Raw genomic sequence first — 18,058 nt, forward strand, 5'->3', positions numbered from 1 at the left:
TGGTTGTATTCTAGGACACAAATGCTCCGACTAGCTGGGCGACACCATCATGCCTCTTTCAAAAACTGATAGATCTGCTTCAACTCAAGCTCCAGCCAATTAACCAAGAGAGGCAAGCTCTCAAGGCCTTGTATACTGCAGTCAATCACGTGACACGTCTCTTGGGTTGGATTCTTTGCTTTATGATGTGTCTGTTTTATGTTTCAAACACCTACTTTTATACCTCCGGGCTGTTTCTCAATGCAGTGAATAAGCTGTATTCTTAATATTACTGCTGGAATTGGAATTCTAATGTAACTCATTTACTATATGCAGACCATTCAGAGTATTCAACCGCCTCTTACAGAATTATGTTCTGTACATGCTTCTTGTCCTGTGCAGTTATGCACATAATCTCTTCAGAGCAGGTGGGTCTGCTAATAGTGCTGTGGATTATTCTATTACCAGTACTCATGTTTCCATTAATGATTACGGTAATGACTATTCATTTTCTTCTTCTTTAAAAATCCCTGTTTACTTAAAGGGCCTGGACTGGATTGTAATGCACCGTGTGTTCTACAGTATCGTGGTTCAGCTTGTTCTGGATTGTAATGCACTGTGTGTTCTACAGTATCGTGGCTCGGCTGGTTCTGGATTGTAATGCACCGTGTGTTCTACAGTATCGTGGCTCAGCTTGTTCTGGATTGTAATGCACGGTGTGTTCTACAGTATCGTGGCTCAGCTGGTTCTGGATTGTAATGCACGGTGTGTTCTACAGTATCGTGGCTCAGCTGGTTCTGGATTGTAATGCACCGTGTGTTCTACAGTATCGTGTCTCAGCTTGTTCTGGATTGTAATGCACCGTGTGTTCTACAGTATTGTGTCTCAGCTGGTTCTGGATTGTAATGCACTGTGTGTTCTACAGTATCGTGTCTCAGCTGGTTCTGGATTGTAATGCACCGTGTGTTCTACAGTATCGTGGCTCAGCTGGTTCTGGATTGTAATGCACTGTGTGTTCTACAGTATCGTGGCTCAGCTGGTTCTGGATTGTAATGCACTGTGTGTTCTACAGTATAGTGGCTTAGCTTGTTCTGGACTGGATTGTAATGCACCGTGTGTTCTACAGTATCGTGTCTCATCTTGTTCTGGATTGTAATGCACCGTGTGTTCTACAGTATCGTGTCTCAGCTTGTTCTGGATTGTAATGCACTGTGTGTTCTACAGTATCGTGGCTCAGCTTGTTCTGGACTGGATTGTAATGCACCGTGTGTTCTACAGTATCGTGTCTCAGCTGGTTCTGGATTGTAATGCACCGTGTGTTCTACAGTATCGTGTCTCATCTTGTTCTGGATTGTAATGCACCGTGTGTTCTACAGTATCGTGTCTCAGCTTGTTCTGGATTGTAATGCACTGTGTGTTCTACAGTATCGTGTCTCAGCTTGTTCTGGACTGGATTGTAATGCACCGTGTGTTCTACAGTATCGTGTCTCAGCTGGTTCTGGATTGTAATGCACCGTGTGTTCTACAGTATCGTGTCTCATCTTGTTCTGGATTGTAATGCACCGTGTGTTCTACAGTATCGTGTCTCAGCTTGTTCTGGATTGTAATGCACTGTGTGTTCTACAGTATCGTGGCTCAGCTTGTTCTGGACTGGATTGTAATGCACTGTGTGTTCTACAGTATCGTGTCTCAGCTGGTTCTGGATTGTAATGCACCGTGTGTTCTACAGTATCGTGGCTCAGCTGGTTCTGGATTGTAATGCACTGTGTGTTCTACAGTATCGTGGCTCAGCTGGTTCTGGATTGTAATGCACTGTGTGTTCTACAGTATAGTGGCTTAGCTTGTTCTGGACTGGATTGTAATGCACCGTGTGTTCTACAGTATCGTGGCTCAGCTGGTTCTGGATTGTAATGCACCGTGTGTTCTACAGTATCGTGTCTCAGCTTGTTCTGGATTGTAATGCACTGTGTGTTCTACAGTATCGTGGCTCAGCTTGTTCTGGACTGGATTGTAATGCACCGTGTGTTCTACAGTATCGTGTCTCATCTTGTTCTGGATTGTAATGCACTGTGTGTTCTACAGTATCGTGGCTCAGCTTGTTCTGGACTGGATTGTAATGCACCGTGTGTTCTACAGTATCGTGGCTCAGCTGGTTCTGGATTGTAATGCACCGTGTGTTCAACAGTATCGTGGCTCAGCTTGTTCTGGATTGTAATGCACCGTGTGTTCTACAGTATCGTGTCTCAGCTGGTTCTGGATTGTAATGCACTGTGTGTTCTACAGTAACGTGGCTCGGCTTGTTCTGGATTGTAATGCACTGTGTGTTCTACAGTATAGTGGCTTAGCTTGTTCTGGATTGTAATGCACCGTGTGTTCTACAGTATCGTGGCTCAGCTTGTTCTGGATTGTAATGCACCGTGTGTTCTACAGTATAGTGGCTTAGCTTGTTCTGGATTGTAATGCACCGTGTGTTCTACAGTATCGTGGCTCAGCTTGTTCTGGATTGTAATGCACCGTGTGTTCTACAGTATCGTGGCTCAGCTGGTTCTGGATTGTAATGCACCGTGTGTTCTACAGTATCGTGGCTCAGCTGGTTCTGGATTGTAATGCACCGTGTGTTCAACAGTATCGTGGCTCAGCTTGTTCTGGATTGTAATGCACCGTGTGTTCTACAGTATCGTGTCTCAGCTGGTTCTGGATTGTAATGCACTGTGTGTTCTACAGTAACGTGGCTCGGCTTGTTCTGGATTGTAATGCACTGTGTGTTCTACAGTATAGTGGCTTAGCTTGTTCTGGATTGTAATGCACCGTGTGTTCTACAGTATCGTGGCTCAGCTTGTTCTGGATTGTAATGCACCGTGTGTTCTACAGTATCGTGGCTCGGCTTGTTCTGGATTGTAATGCACCGTGTGTTCTACAGTATCGTGGCTCAGCTGGTTCTGGATTGTAATGCACCGTGTGTTCTACAGTATCGTGTCTCAGCTGGTTCTGGATTGTAATGCACCGTGTGTTCTACAGTATCGTGGCTCAGCTTGTTCTGGACTCGATTGTAATGCACTGTGTGTTCTACAGTATCGTGGCTCAGCTTGTTCTGGATTGTAATGCACCGTGTGTTCTACAGTATCGTGGCTCAGCTTGTTCTGGATTGTAATGCACCGTGTGTTCTACAGTATCGTGTCTCAGCTTGTTCTGGATTGTAATGCACCGTGTGTTCTACAGTATCGTGGCTCAGCTTGTTCTGGACTGGATTGTAATGCACTGTGTGTTCTACAGTATCGTGGCTCAGCTTGTTCTGGATTGTAATGCACCGTGTGTTCTACAGTATCGTGGCTCAGCTTGTTCTGGATTGTAATGCACCGTGTGTTCTACAGTATCGTGGCTCAGCTTGTTCTGGATTGTAATGCACCGTGTGTTCTACAGTATCGTGTCTCAGCTGGTTCTGGATTGTAATGCACAGTGTGTTCTACAGTATCGTGGCTCAGCTTGTTCTGGACTGGATTGTAATGCACCGTGTGTTCTACAGTATCGTGGCTCAGCTTGTTCTGGACTGGATTCTAATGCACCGTGTGTTCTACGGTATCGTGGCTCAGCTGGTTCTGGATTGTAATGCACCGTGTGTTCTACAGTATCGTGGCTCGGCTTGTTCTGGATTGTAATGCACCGTGTGTTCTACAGTATTGTGGCTCAGCTGGTTCTGGATTGTAATGCACCGTGTGTTCTACAGTATCGTGGCTCAGCTTGTTCTGGACTGGATTGTAATGCACCGTGTGTTCTACAGTATCGTGGCTCGGCTTGTTCTGGATTGTAATGCACCGTGTGTTCTACAGTATCGTGGCTCAGCTTGTTCTGGATTGTAATGCACCGTGTGTTCTACAGTATCGTGGCTCGGCTTGTTCTGGATTGTAATGCACCGTGTGTTCTACAGTATCGTGGCTCAGCTTGTTCTGGATTGTAATGCACCGTGTGTTCTACAGTATCGTGGCTCAGCTTGTTCTGGACTGGATTGTAATGCACCGTGTGTTCTACAGTATCGTGGCTCAGCTTGTTCTGGATTGTAATGCACTGTGTGTTCTACAGTATAGTGGCTTAGCTTGTTCTGGATTGTAATGCACCGTGTGTTCTACAGTATCGTGGCTCAGCTGGTTCTGGATTGAGAAATGAGTACCAGGGGTTAATCTGGGCCTGATCGCTAGGATCCCACATCTGCAATCTTTTTGTCTGGCAGGCTAGTATTATACAGTTTGTAAATTGATGATCCATGTGGGGGAAAAAAAACCCAAACTCTATACATACACAAACAATAAAAAATGCTTTCCTGCTCCATGAAACCAGTGTACTGTAACGATATATTGTAGGATGCGACATCTATGAGTAAGAAAATGGTACTATTTAAAAACCTAAAAATGTTTTTAACCACCACTGGTATTTGTTCAAACCTAAAGATTGTCTTAAAATGTGGCAAAGGTGAACATGCAGCTACTGACACCAACACTAAGGCACGAAACCCACAAGCCGATGAGAACTTGAAGCATATTATTAAGCCTTTATTTTACTAGGAAATCGCATTGAGATTGAAACCTCTTTTGCAAGTGATACATGAACCATGTGGGGGAAAAACCTATATATGAGAGCTGCTGTAAATCAAGGTCAAGTGCATTAGTTCAAGACACAGAAAGGCTATCCCTCTTCCTTAATGATAAAACCTTTTTGTTTACAAATGAAATGAATTTTTGGTTTTAGGAAAAATATGAGTTAATAACTAATAAATCTCCAGGTGGCACATAATCACAATGCCTTGTAACTATGTGTGATCAAAGTGTCCGTTTTAAGAGATGCAGCCCAATGCTGAGGTTACTACACCTCGAGTGGTTTCATAATACCATCTTATTGCATCTCTGATGCATTCCACTCAGATCCGTCCATCACAGGAACCATAAACAAGGCTATTACTGTATATCAGCAAAACACTTTTGTTGTGATCAGATTGTCACTCCTCTTGTGTGGATTTCCTTCAAGGGCCTCGTGTTGACGCACAAAATCCGCCTCTTCCAATCTTTTTTTTTTTTTTTCCCTGTAGTCTTGGTAAATAAACCTAACTGTGCGTTATCCGCTTGAACAGAAAGACAAGCTGCCAGCAATGAGGAACTTTATTCACTTATCAATAGAAAACAGGGCAGTTCTGTTGATTTTAGTAAGTAAGTCAGCAAGTAATGTGCAGCCCCACCCCAAGCCCGTCCACGGTGTCAGGAGCCTCTTACTGTGGAGTGGCAAGTTTCAACAGGAGAGCCCTACCAGGGCTATCCAGAGCACCCAGCAGACCCACACGCTGACATTAAAACCTGCAGACTCACGATAGGCACTGTACAACCTGCAAAGTAAAACCTATGTGTAAGATCACTGCTTAGGGGATGTAAAAAACGATCAACATATGCAAATGTGTAAAGATCATTTTCTTGAGGAAGGGGGATGGATACGTTGTAGCTGGTGTAAAATTTCAATTGGAACACACCACTATCAGATGCATTTTGTCTTTCAAAGGTGTTCAAAGGACAACAGTTAAAGTTAGCGTCCATTTACAGTGTTTTTCTATGTGCTTTCCATTTACCCAGTATAAAAATAAAAATGAAATTCCATTCCCAAATGTATTTGTGTAGCTTGTTTAGTCATTGTATTACCCCTTTATGCCTTAAAACGCTAAGAATTCAATAGATTCCTGAATAAAAAGACAGTAATTCAAAGAGCTTCGGTGAGGGCTGTATTTATCTTGTGAACTTTTAGCAAACTTCAGTTTGAAATGACTCAGTAAAATAATGATCTGACTGTGAAGTGCCCTGGCTATTGTGTTATATTGTGTAGCTTGTCTGAAAAGGGTGCCCATTTCATACTGAGCTTATTCTATGCATTTGACACTGAAGTGAGTAGGTCTGGAGAGATGGAGAAGTAATGAAGGCTTGTCATTGGGATTGTTTTGAAAGAGACACTCCCCTTGTTTGTAATTCGTGTTCTGCATGACTGATGATGGAGACCGTTGGACATGTTGATTGTGATGTCATACAATGACTTTGGTATAAGTGGGAGTGTAACTGAGTGGAGGCACAGTGCTGGAACATCATGTCTATGAACTGTCTGAGAACAATAGGGTGCTGAAAACACGAGGTGCTCCAAATCTCCTTTGAAACCCAGAAAGAATAAGATTGTGCTTTTTACTTAGAAGCATCGGTCACAATGCAGTGCTCGCTCAGGCAGAATGAACAGGTCAGAAGCTTGAGGACCCCAGACGATACGTTTTCAGTGGGCGGGAGGCTTTGCTGTGTGAGAAAGCAGACACTTTTGAACTGTGCTTGTACGAGAATCTTCCCGAGGTGTGAGAACTTCACATTGTATCTTTGGCAGCTGAAATAAAGGACGCGTTGGCAGGATAAAACTAACAAGTAAAGTTAAGGGTCAGGTGGAGGAAGGAAAGCATAGAAATATGTGAGCTATCTGCTTTAACAGTCTGAAAAGCAATTCAATGTGTGCAGTTTACCTTGCTCGGTGTCATTATGCACATTGCATGTAGATACACTGGATATGTATGGGCCATATTATTACATGTGCTCCCGGAGAATACAGTACAACAGTCTAATACAAAATAAACACAATTACATGAACAGGAACGTGGATAAACTGATATTCTTACAGGGAAGTTCAAAGTCATCTGTGCTGTGACAGTGTAGTTTACTGAAGTACCAATGTAAATAAGACTGCATTCAAATGGTATTATTTGTATATACAACACACACCCTTTGTATAAAGCACATTTACTGATTTTCCTTTTATTTAAAATGAGCACCTGTTGTACCATATCAAAAAGTATACTGTGCACTTCGTATATAACATGCAACCTCCAGATAACACTCATTGTCCCAACAAATATGTAAAAGGGTGCATGTTATACTCTAAATCTTATGGTTCAAATGTGCTATTCTAACCCTTTATTTCCCTAGTTTGATAATGTTGCATCTGTTTATACATTGCCCTCCTCCTGTATCATACATTGCCAGAGCCCCCTGTATTATACATTGTCAAGCCCCCTGTATCATACATTGCCAGAGCCCCCTGTATCATACATTGCCCTCCTCCTGTATCATACATTGCCCCAGCCCCCTGTATCATACGTTGCCCCAGCCCCCTGTATCATACGTTGCCCCAGCCCCCTGTATCATACATTGCCCTCCTCCTGTATCATACATTGCCCTCCTCCTGTATCATACATTGCCACAGCCCCCTGTATCATACATTGCCACAGCCCCCTGTATCATACATTGCCACAGCCTCCTGTATCATACATTGCCACAGCCTCCTGTATCATACAGTGCCCTCCTCCTGTATCATACATTGCCAGCCCCCTGTATCTATTTTCAAGTATGGTGCGATTATTACGCGACTATGATGACCCTGTACAATGTGTGTTTACTTGGTAATAATTAAAATTGCTTTTGCAATAGGTGAAGTAATTCCTTCTATCCCTTCCCCTTCACTAATAGAGTTCCAGTCAGAGATAAGAAAGCAGGATGTTCAGTTGACATGGTTGTTCAGTGCAGCAGTCATGGGATATGAAGCCTTGTTGTATTTCAGCCTCACATGGATGTGATGGCCCTCAATAAAGCCATTCTGGAGGGTTCAAGCCCAGTGAACATGTTTCACCACAATGCACCCACTAAACATGGGAACCAATGAAGAGGATTGAAAGGCAGTGCTAGATAATTGTATGTTGCTGCTCTGATCTTTAATGGCTTGGAAATGAGCGTGAAAACCCTTCCACTGTTTAACTACTTCTTCTAAATTGTGAGCTTTCAGACGTGTGCCTTCGAGTGCCAGCCTTAACACTTTAAAGAAATATGTGTTGTTGCACATTAATAAGCAGTGATTCCTTACTTCACCTTTTCTCTCCCTTTTAGCCACAACTCCAACGCGATCCGATTCCTCAAGGGCAGAACAAAAGTAAACTCGTTCACAGAGAAATCTCCGTTACTCAAGCTTTCTTCTCAAGATAATGGGTATGTAGCTGTTTTTCAAGTTGGTTGTTTTGCAGATAAAACGATTAAGTTATTAAACAGTACAGTATTTCAGGATTTAGAGCAGTAGCCTCTCCCCTTCAACCACACCACATAGAGATTCTCAATATCTGTATGGGTGACATCACCGGCTGAAAATTCTGAGACTGCTGCAAAATGTTTCTCTCTTGATTGAAAGTGGCAGTGGACTACATAAAGGGTTGCTATGATTGGAAACACTTCTAGCTGGATTTATGTAACTTAGTAAATTCTTAGTAAAATCGTGTATTAGACGAGCATTGATTGAGGTGGTGCCAGACTTTCCCTGATGAGGGGGTGTGGCAAAGTAGTTGATTGTGAACAGGTGCAGAGGTGATGCAGTGCAGGAATAACACAGACAGAGATTGTGATCCGGTATGGAAAAGGGGTATTTTATTTTTATACTCCAGGTCTGGTGACCAAACAATAACTCCAGGCAATACACAACAATGTGTACTGCACTGTCCCAAATAATGAATACACGTATCTCTCCCACAATGTACAAAACACGGTCACACAGTGCCATCATGTCTGCTGTGTAATCACAATTTTGTGAAGTATTTATTAGCTTTTGCTATTTTGAATCCCAGGTTGACAGGAGCTACATGAATACATGCCTTTGTTTCCTGACCCCCTTGTTCAGGGGATCATTTAAAGATGTACAGGGGTTTGTGAAAACATGCAGTCAGGAGACCCAATTCCAGGGCACACTTTGAGATGAAAAGCAATTAACTCCTCAGGCTATTTCCGTTTTCTACCCGGAAAGCTATTAAGTGTTTTATATACAGTACAATTTATCACTTCCACTCCAAAACACATTTTGAATGACATTTTCTAAGAATGCTGACCTGAAGAAAAAAAAAGCAAAAAAATTAAAACTAGTTTTCCATAGATACTATGGGATCATTTAGAAGAGATTAATTAGAAGGTTTAACAAACACGCGAATTTGTGGCCATGGCTTGCCTGACCTGAGACTCTTTAAACTCAGGGTTTAGTGTAGAAGACTGTACAATCCTAAGGCTGGTCTTTAAAAATCCTAACACAAAGGTTAATGATTATGATCAGGATCGCCACCCTTCTATATTATTATTATTATTATTATGATGATTTTTTTCAATCCAGCCTCGTAAGCCGGAATGGTTCATGTGCAGTGCCTTCCTATTTCCAGTTACATTTTAATCTGTTTAGGTCAGTGAAGTTGTTGTTTTCATAAACATGCAAAAATGTTATTTGTCTGGATTTTGTTTACAAAATAAAGCATAAAATGTATTGAACAAAGCAGCAGGTGGAGCCGTGTGCTTAAAGAATACTCTTTAAAGCAGCAGGGGGCGCTGTGCCTTAAAGAATACTCTTTGAAGCAGCAGGGGGTGCTGTGTACATAAAGAATACTCTTTGAAGCAGCAGGGGGTGCTGTTCACAAAGAATACTCTTTGACGCAGCAGGGGGCGCTGTGCACTTAAAGAATACTCTTTAAAGACACCAAAGTGTGTGCTATAGGTGGCAGGTATTTCTGTAACTCTGTATATACATTTATTTTAGTGCATTTGGTCCTGAAAGAGTTAGTGTAGAGTTCTGAAAAGCAGTGTTCGTTTTTTTATGTGTTTGTTTTTATGGTAGGCACTGGCAACTGTGAAATTTAAGGAAAATAAAATTCTGTAAAGCTTCATCTTCAGAAATGTCTCAGTATCTCCAGGTCACATGTAATTCAATCTTAACTTTTGTAAACCATTTTGCACTGTCGCTTCATAAATCGTACTTTCCTGATGTACCTTTGTTCTTTCAGCTTAGCACCTGACACCTCTCTCATATACTGTACTTTTTCATGAGAGATCTTCATCTGAGCTACAATTGATTTATAATATCTGTCATATCAAATCTACTGCTTTGCAAAACAATAACATTCGGTCCCTTCTGTGACCCTTTGATATGACAGTCATCTGTTTTAATCTCTGATCATTTACCAGTGTGTACCTCATAGGTCTTGGTCTAGACGCAGACACGTCTGTCTGAATAGTGTGTTTTATTATTTTCTGTGAAGAAATGATTATATAAAGGTGTTGGTGATTTAATAGCTTCAACCTGGGTGTTAGCAGTTGTGTAATTGGATTGGTTAATCACTTGTACAAAGTTAAGGATGCTACTGTATGCACGGCTAATTAATTTGCAAATGTACTGACTCTTAATTGAGCACGTTTGAGAGGGCATGAGATTGCAGAGGCTTGGGTTGTACTAAAGTTGACATTTGTTGGCAGCATCAAAAAGGCTATAAAATGAATTGACTGGGAGCAAATGCACTGTCTGGGTGCTTGGTGATGGCCTGACCTAGCTATAGAGAAAGATGTGCTCACTTTAACCACCGACAGGCCTGCTGTGGAGAGGACACACGCCAGTGTCTGCCAGAAGTAGGGGTTTTCATTCCAGCAATGACTCGATTTGTGCTCACTTTTGATTCTCCACAAAACCAGCACATTACCTGCTTACTGAATTTCCCAACCTGTATAAAGCTGTAACCAGCTGCTCACATTAAACTTCACTCAGACACTCTTAAAGGAGTGCTAACACATTGGAATGTAAGTTTCAATCTTAAACTGAGGAAACCCAAAGCCTTTTTATGGCATGGAACCTGCTTTCAGGAGACTAGGTTTCAGGCCACTGCACGGCACACCAGGGGAGACTTGGGGTTTGATACTTCTGGAACAAGTTTCAAGCCACTCTTCCTGAAAAAGGGGCTTTGTGTTCCCTCAGCTTAAGGGTTTATACATTTAAATAAATCACTCAACTGTTTGACACGATTTCTGTGTGCGTGTGTTTCTGTAAACACGGTGCAATGAATTAAGAAAATACACTAACCTGTCAGCTCAGTATTACTGGATAGCAGAGCACCAACCTGACAGCTCAGTATTACTGCATAGCAGAGCACCAACCTGACAGCTCAGTATTACTGCATAGCAGAGCACCAGCCTGACAGCTCAGTATTACTGGATAGCAGAGCACCAGCCTGACAGCTCAGTATTACTGGATAGCAGATCACCAACCTGACAGCTCAGTATTACTGGATAGCAGAGCACCAACCTGACAGCTCAGTATTACTGGATAGCAGAGCACCAACCTGACAGCTCAGTATTACTGGATAGCAGAGCACCAACCTGACAGCTCAGTATTACTGGATAGCAGAGCACCAACCTGACAGCTCAGTATTACTGGATAGCAGAGCACCAGCCTGACAGCTCAGTATTACTGGATAGCAGAGCACCAGCCTGACAGCTCAGTATTACTGGATAGCAGAGCACCAACCTGACAGCTCAGTATTACTGGATAGCAGAGCACCAACCTGACAGCTCAGTATTACTGGATAGCAGAGCACCAACCTGACAGCTCAGTATTACTGGATAGCAGAGCACCAGCCTGACAGCTCAGTATTACTGGATAGCAGAGCACCAACCTGACAGCTCAGTATTACTGGATAGCAGAGCACCAACCTGTCAGCTCAGTATTACTGGTCTATAGCAGAGCACCAACCTGACAGCTCAGTATTACTGGATAGCAGAGCACCAACCTGACAGCTCTGTATTACTGGATAGCAGAGCACCAACCTGACAACTCAGTATTACTGGATAGCAGAGCACCAACCTGACCGCTCAGTATTACTGGATAGCAGAGCACCAACCTGACAGCTCCGTATTACTGGATAGCAGAGCACCAACCTGACAGCTCCGTATTACTGGATAGCAGAGCACCAACCTGACAGCTCAGTATTACTGGATAGCAGAGCACCAACCTGACAGCTCAGTATTACTGGATAGCAGAGCACCAACCTGACAGCTCAGTATTACTGGATAGCAGAGCACCAACCTGACAGCTCAGTATTACTGGATAGCAGAGCACCAACCTGACAGCTCAGTATTACTGGATAGCAGAGCACCAACCTGACAGCTCAGTATTACTGGATAGCAGAGCACCAACCTGACAGCTCAGTATTACTGGATAGCAGAGCACCAGCCTGACAGCTCAGTATTACTGGATAGCAGAGCACCAACCTGACAGCTCAGTATTACTGGATAGCAGAGCACCAACCTGACAGCTCAGTATTACTGGATAGCAGAGCACCAACCTGACAGCTCAGTATTACTGGATAGCAAAGCACCAACCTGACAACTCAGTATTACTGGATAGCAGAGCACCAACCTGACAGCTCAGTATTACTGGATAGCAGAGCACCAACCTGTCAGCTCAGTATTACTGGTCTATAGCAGAGCACCAACCTGACAGCTCAGTATTACTGGATAGCAGAGCACCAACCTGACAGCTCTGTATTACTGGATAGCAGAGCACCAACCTGACAACTCAGTATTACTGGATAGCAGAGCACCAACCTGACCGCTCAGTATTACTGGATAGCAGAGCACCAACCTGACAGCTCCGTATTACTGGATAGCAGAGCACCAACCTGACAGCTCCGTATTACTGGATAGCAGAGCACCAACCTGACAGCTCAGTATTACTGGATAGCAGAGCACCAACCTGACAGCTCAGTATTACTGGATAGCAGAGCACCAACCTGACAGCTCAGTATTACTGGATAGCAGAGCACCAACCTGACAGCTCAGTATAACTGGATAGCAGAGCACCAACCTGTCAGCTCCTTTTCCAATTGCAGCCAGTCACAAACCTGAGCCTGAATCTTTTCAATGCCACTTCTAATACAATGCAGTCTCTCCTTCAGTGCTCCACATACAAATGACATTCTACAAATGTCACATTCCAGTTTTTATTGATCAACTACCAAAATGCGTATCGGACCCTTGTGTAGCTCTGTGTGCTTGTGTAGTATTGGTGTAGTGCTGAATACTTTAGAATTTCTCAGTATGATGTTCGAGGGCCATTTCCATTCTGCGATGTGCTGCTCTCTGGAGGCTTTTGTCTTCTCCGCAGTCAGTAAATGTATTCCAGAAGCATTTTGGGCACAATAAATGGTTCCAAAGTTTGTTTGCTATGATAGTTAACAAAACTTACATATTTACCCAAATACAGGTTTACCATAGTATTTATCCACTGCACTTTCTCCATGCTTTCCCCATGGTTATACTATGCATTTCCTACAGTTCACCCTGGTTTGCCATCTTTGTTTTGAATATGCTTTGCCATACCTCTCTGTGCTTTACAATGCTTCCCTATGCTTTACCATACTTCTCTGTGCTTTACAATGCTTCCCTATGCTTTACCATACTTCTCTGTGCTTTACAATGCTTCCCTATGCTTTACAATCCCTCTCTGTGCTTTGCAATGCTTGCCTATGCTTTACCATCCCTCTCTGTGCTTTACAATGCTTCCCTATGCTTTACCAGACCTCTCTGTGCTTTACAATGCTTGCCTGTGCTTTACCACGCTGTCACTGACACTTGCTTTTACTGTGGGAAACTTTTATAAGGGTACTTACTAATGCTAACTATGTATTGGTGGAATTATTCTGTAACAGATGCCTATCTCTAAAATGTTTTATACATTAGTAAGGGTTGTACTTGCTGTTTTCTGAAGCAGAAAAACAAGAACATCATCCTCACACGTGGCTTTACCCAACACAGCCATCCTGTATTTTAAAATCTGCTACAAGATAACAAGCTCCAAACAAGTTCAAAGTGTGATAATACCCTGTCGCCAGAAGGAGGCAGTATATTTAACAGACCACACACGTGTCTTTTGTATATTTCACACTGTAACAACCTTCATTCTCTCGTTGTAGGTACACTGAGACACTATAAAACAGTCGCTCTGCTTACCTTCATTCTCTTGTTGTAGGAACACTGAGACACTATAAAACAGTCGCTCTGCATAGGCATGCAAAGTACCTCTCAAGCACTTCAGATCACTAAATAAAAAGCACTTGTTTTTATATATAAACTCATGGAGTGTACAGCAGCAGTCATTCTTGTAAGGCTGTACAATGTGTAAGTTCTTTCATTCTTGTAAAGCTGTACAATGTGTGTAAGTTCTTTCATTCTTGTAAAGCTGTACAATGTGTGTAAGTTCTTTCATTCTTGTAAAGCTGTACAATGTGTGTAAGTTCTTTCATTCTTGTAAAGCTGTACAATGTGTGTAAGTTCTTTCATTCTTGAAGGATGTACAATGTGTGTAAGTTCTTTCATTCTTGTAAAGCTGTACAATGTGTGTAAGTTCTTTCATTCTTGTAAAGCTGTACAATGTGTGTAAGTTCTTTCATTCTTGAAGGATGTACAATGCATAAAGGTCTTTTTGCTTGTTTTTATTCCGCAGTGTTCGGTACATGGCGCTTCATGACCCAGACTGTACTGATGGTGAGGAATCATGGGAAAGCAGTTCTGCTGAGCTTGAGAAAAGATGTCGCCTGGGAAGTGAGGTGACCAGTCTCTCCAGATCAACCTCCTCTGAGAGATGTGATCCGCTCGACTCCCTCCATTGGAACTTCACTCTTTCCAGCAGCTTAAGGTAAGGGTTCAGTTGCTGCTGTCAGACGTGAGCCGCTGAACAGTAATGCATGGACACACATCCCAGCTTCTACTTGAACCACCTTTCAGCCTGACCGTATCTGCCAGCATGTTCTTGGGAGTATTGTCACGAAGCTTGTGAGCCGATTATTCAATGGTGTGATTACGAGAGTAAGCACAAGATAGAGCCTGGTCCTGGAGAGCTTGGTCCTGGAGAGCCACAGGGTCTCCTGGTTTCTCAATTACTTAATTAAACCAATTATTTTCCTAGTTGGTCAACACTAAAAAATGTTCCAGGTCTTTATCCATTGCTGATTCAAAGATACCCAGAAAACCTGCAGGACTGTGGATCTCCAGGACCAGGGCTGGCCACCCCTGCCCTAGCAGCTAACCTCTGAAGCATAAAAACAAGAATTACTGACTTACTACAGATTATTTTGTGTCAGTTAGACATAAAAAATACATATAGCAATATAAGAAAAAATATGTTCTGTAGCAATATAAGAAGAAATACATACTGTAGCGATATAAGAAATTCAGATCGTTTGTCTTTTTACTGTAATAGTGCGTGATGGCAGCATTGGTTATGATCCATGTGAAATATATCTGAGTTTGATGAGCCTGTAGAAGCAATATGGGATAGACAGAACAAATGCCAGAGACAGGAATGGAGGAAGGTGTGCAACTTCTGGTGCCATTTACTCACTAGGTGGCTTGTTACACTGAATACGTGATGGAAATCGTACCATTTACTCACCAGGTGGCTTGTTACACTGAGTAAGTGATGGAAATCGTACCATTTACTCACCAGGTGGCTTGTTACACTGAGTATGTGATGGAAATCGTACCATTTACTCACCAGGTGGCTTGTTACACTGAATACGTGATGGAAATCGTACACCTCAAATAACTTTTGAATAGAAATTATGAATCCTCAAACGGCTGTAGCAAACCGTTGTACAGAATATGGGATATCTGGGTGTATACAGATGTATTGATTTAATGACTTGAGGGCAGTAGTAGAGGGAAGCATATCATTCGGTGGATGGTAAAGTTCGATACAAATTGATATTCAACGATGTCATACTTTTACTTGCATTCTCCACATGCTGATTATATATATATATATATATATATATATATATATATATATATATATATATATATATACCCTTAACTGAACTTGTTCGGAGACACCATGTTGCTTCTCAAATGTTTTTGATGTGTGTTCCCAACACCTTTCACACAGCAGAGCTATTACTTGGGATGAAAAGAAAGAAATGGAGAAAAGAGCACAGTGTAACACAGAGAGATGGAGTGCTGTGTGAGTGGAGTGGAGAGATCTAGCAGCATCAGTTAATGTGCCTGTCTGCAGCGTTATTGTTCTCTTGAAGGCTGGGGCTCTTTTTCTCTAGTGCAGCTGGACACTGGCTAACAGCTTTCTGAAAAGCCATGTGCCTGTAATATCTGCCATCAAAGCTTTTAGCCTTCTGGGAACAGTACAGGTATAAATAGATGGGTTGTAAATGTGTTTGAAATCAAGATATTTCTTACAGCTTTTAGCGTGATGTTACGAAATGTTACTTCTACTGAACCATGGTGCTGATGTGTAAATTAAATCCTCCTTTGAAAATGTTTATAGGTGGTCAACGCTTAGTGTTTTGATTTATTTCTTGTAAAAACCCAACGAGCCTCACTTTATAAACTGTCTTTGGCAACTGCGTTCCTTTTACACCTCACAGCAAATGCCAAACATTTTGAAATGTATCAAGTTAAATCTGTATTGCTATTGTTTTTTTCAAGTTTAACTCCTATATTATTTTCACAGTCATGTTTTTTCTCCCTTGCATATCTTTTTTGTTAGGCATTAAACACCAGCACAATGGATGGGTCTGTTTAACAGTACAATGCATGCCATATGTTGTCAAAGACTTCTGGTCTTTGTACCGTTCAACGTTCATGGACACATAGTTGACAATTAACAGATATTGGAGTCTATGTACAATTGAGGAGATACAATATATTCCATCTGATATGTTTTCACAGAAACAGGATTGAAAAATCTCTTCACACACAGAGTCCTTTGGCTCAGGATGCCTAGCTGTTGCTGCAGTCAGTCATCTTGCAGATAATGGCAGCTGTGTTGAGCATTCATTTTCGTCCAGTTTGTATTGCTGCATAACCAGCGTAAACCTGCATTATGTAACACACTCTGCAATCAAGAGAGATGCTGATAATATACTGGTAACTGTTTTGTTGGTATGTTATCAAGCCTGGATGTAATTACTAATGGGTTGACCCATCAAATATTCTGATGGAGTGTCAAACAGTTAATTAATAAACACCAGTAATTGTTTCTTAAGTGATTTAGATGTCTTATGTCTTGAGTAATTTTCTATTACCGAAATGGAGGTCGTTCCATGTCAGTTTACAGAGTGTGTATGCCAGGCCATCTCATTTTGTGATGCAAGTGTATTTAAAGTAAATGTCCAGTCAGAAATGCATGCCTGCAAGTCCCGCAGCAGGGAGGCGTGTGCCGGATAAGAAGCAGTCAGGGGAACACAGCTGCACATTTCAAGCTTTTTTTCACCACTGCAATGGCTGTCAAAGTTTAGCCAAAAAAAGAGAATTGTGGCGGAATGTAATTACTAAAAAGAAAAAAATCAAAAATCAATCTTTACGCTTTTATGAATATGTCCACAGTCTCTCTCCGCCACACACTCATACTTGTGGTTGGGCATCAGTCCATCATTGAAACGAAATCTTCAGTAGCTTTTTTTTTTCTCTCTTTCAGATACTGCTTAAGAGTTCTGAAAATCTCCACGATTTTCATCATTGTAATGATCTGCACGGTACGTTCCACCTTTTTCAGCTTTGGGTTTTTTTTTTTGTTGTTTTTTTGTTTTAGTTTGGATTTTGCATTCTTTAGTAACCCCAGCCCATTAAGGTCATTTCACGTTGGTGCCCTTGTCTGATCGCAACGTTTCGTAGTATTAATAAAGGCATGTTCTTTTCGTAGTAATAATAAAGGCATGTTCTTTTCTATTTCTATGTCCTTGTTGCAGGTTTTTTTTAGCACGAATCCTGACCATGAAAACCCTTGGCAAATGCTGTCCGTTTCATCTGTGGAAAGCTTTGGTATCCTTTCTTTGATTTATTTTCAGAGGTGTCGGTTATTCACTAGATTATTCCTACGGTGGCTCAGTGTGTGTTTCACTGTGGATCTGATAAAGCCTTCATCTTTTCAGAGGGCCTGACAAGAGTGACAACTTGAATATGTGTGGAGGTTTGTGAAGGGGTCATTCCTTTAGCTTAAACAAACTGTATCAATAGCACATACTAATGACTCTGACTGCATAGAAGATCAGTTCATTCAGGAGGGCAGGGTTGTCTTCAATGGGGGAACGTGAAAAGCAACAGCCAGCATAGTTTAAAATTTATATATATATATATATATATATATATATATATATATATATATAATCTATCTTTATATATTAACAAGGTGTTAGGCTTAATCACAGTTGAAGAACTTATTTTAC

General features: G+C 41.8%; 1 protein-coding gene across 3 annotated transcripts in view; it reads left to right on the plus strand.

Moving 5' to 3' along the window:
- Positions 1-18,058, plus strand: part of LOC117406380 (P protein) — a 107,351-nt gene that overhangs the window by 16,605 nt on the left and 72,688 nt on the right. For 2 of the 3 annotated variants that reach the window (XM_059030368.1, XM_059030367.1), the window contains exons 3-6: positions 7,920-8,018; positions 14,326-14,517; positions 17,311-17,368; positions 17,582-17,654. In XM_059030368.1, coding sequence (XP_058886351.1) covers positions 7,920-8,018; positions 14,326-14,517; positions 17,311-17,368; positions 17,582-17,654 — 422 coding nt within the window. The remainder of the gene's footprint in view (positions 1-7,919; positions 8,019-14,325; positions 14,518-17,310; positions 17,369-17,581; positions 17,655-18,058) is intronic. The other variant, XM_059030369.1, reaches the window with a different exon arrangement.

This window comes from Acipenser ruthenus, chromosome 9, assembly GCF_902713425.1.
Source record: "Acipenser ruthenus chromosome 9, fAciRut3.2 maternal haplotype, whole genome shotgun sequence".
NCBI classification, from domain to species: Eukaryota; Metazoa; Chordata; class Actinopteri; order Acipenseriformes; family Acipenseridae; genus Acipenser; species Acipenser ruthenus.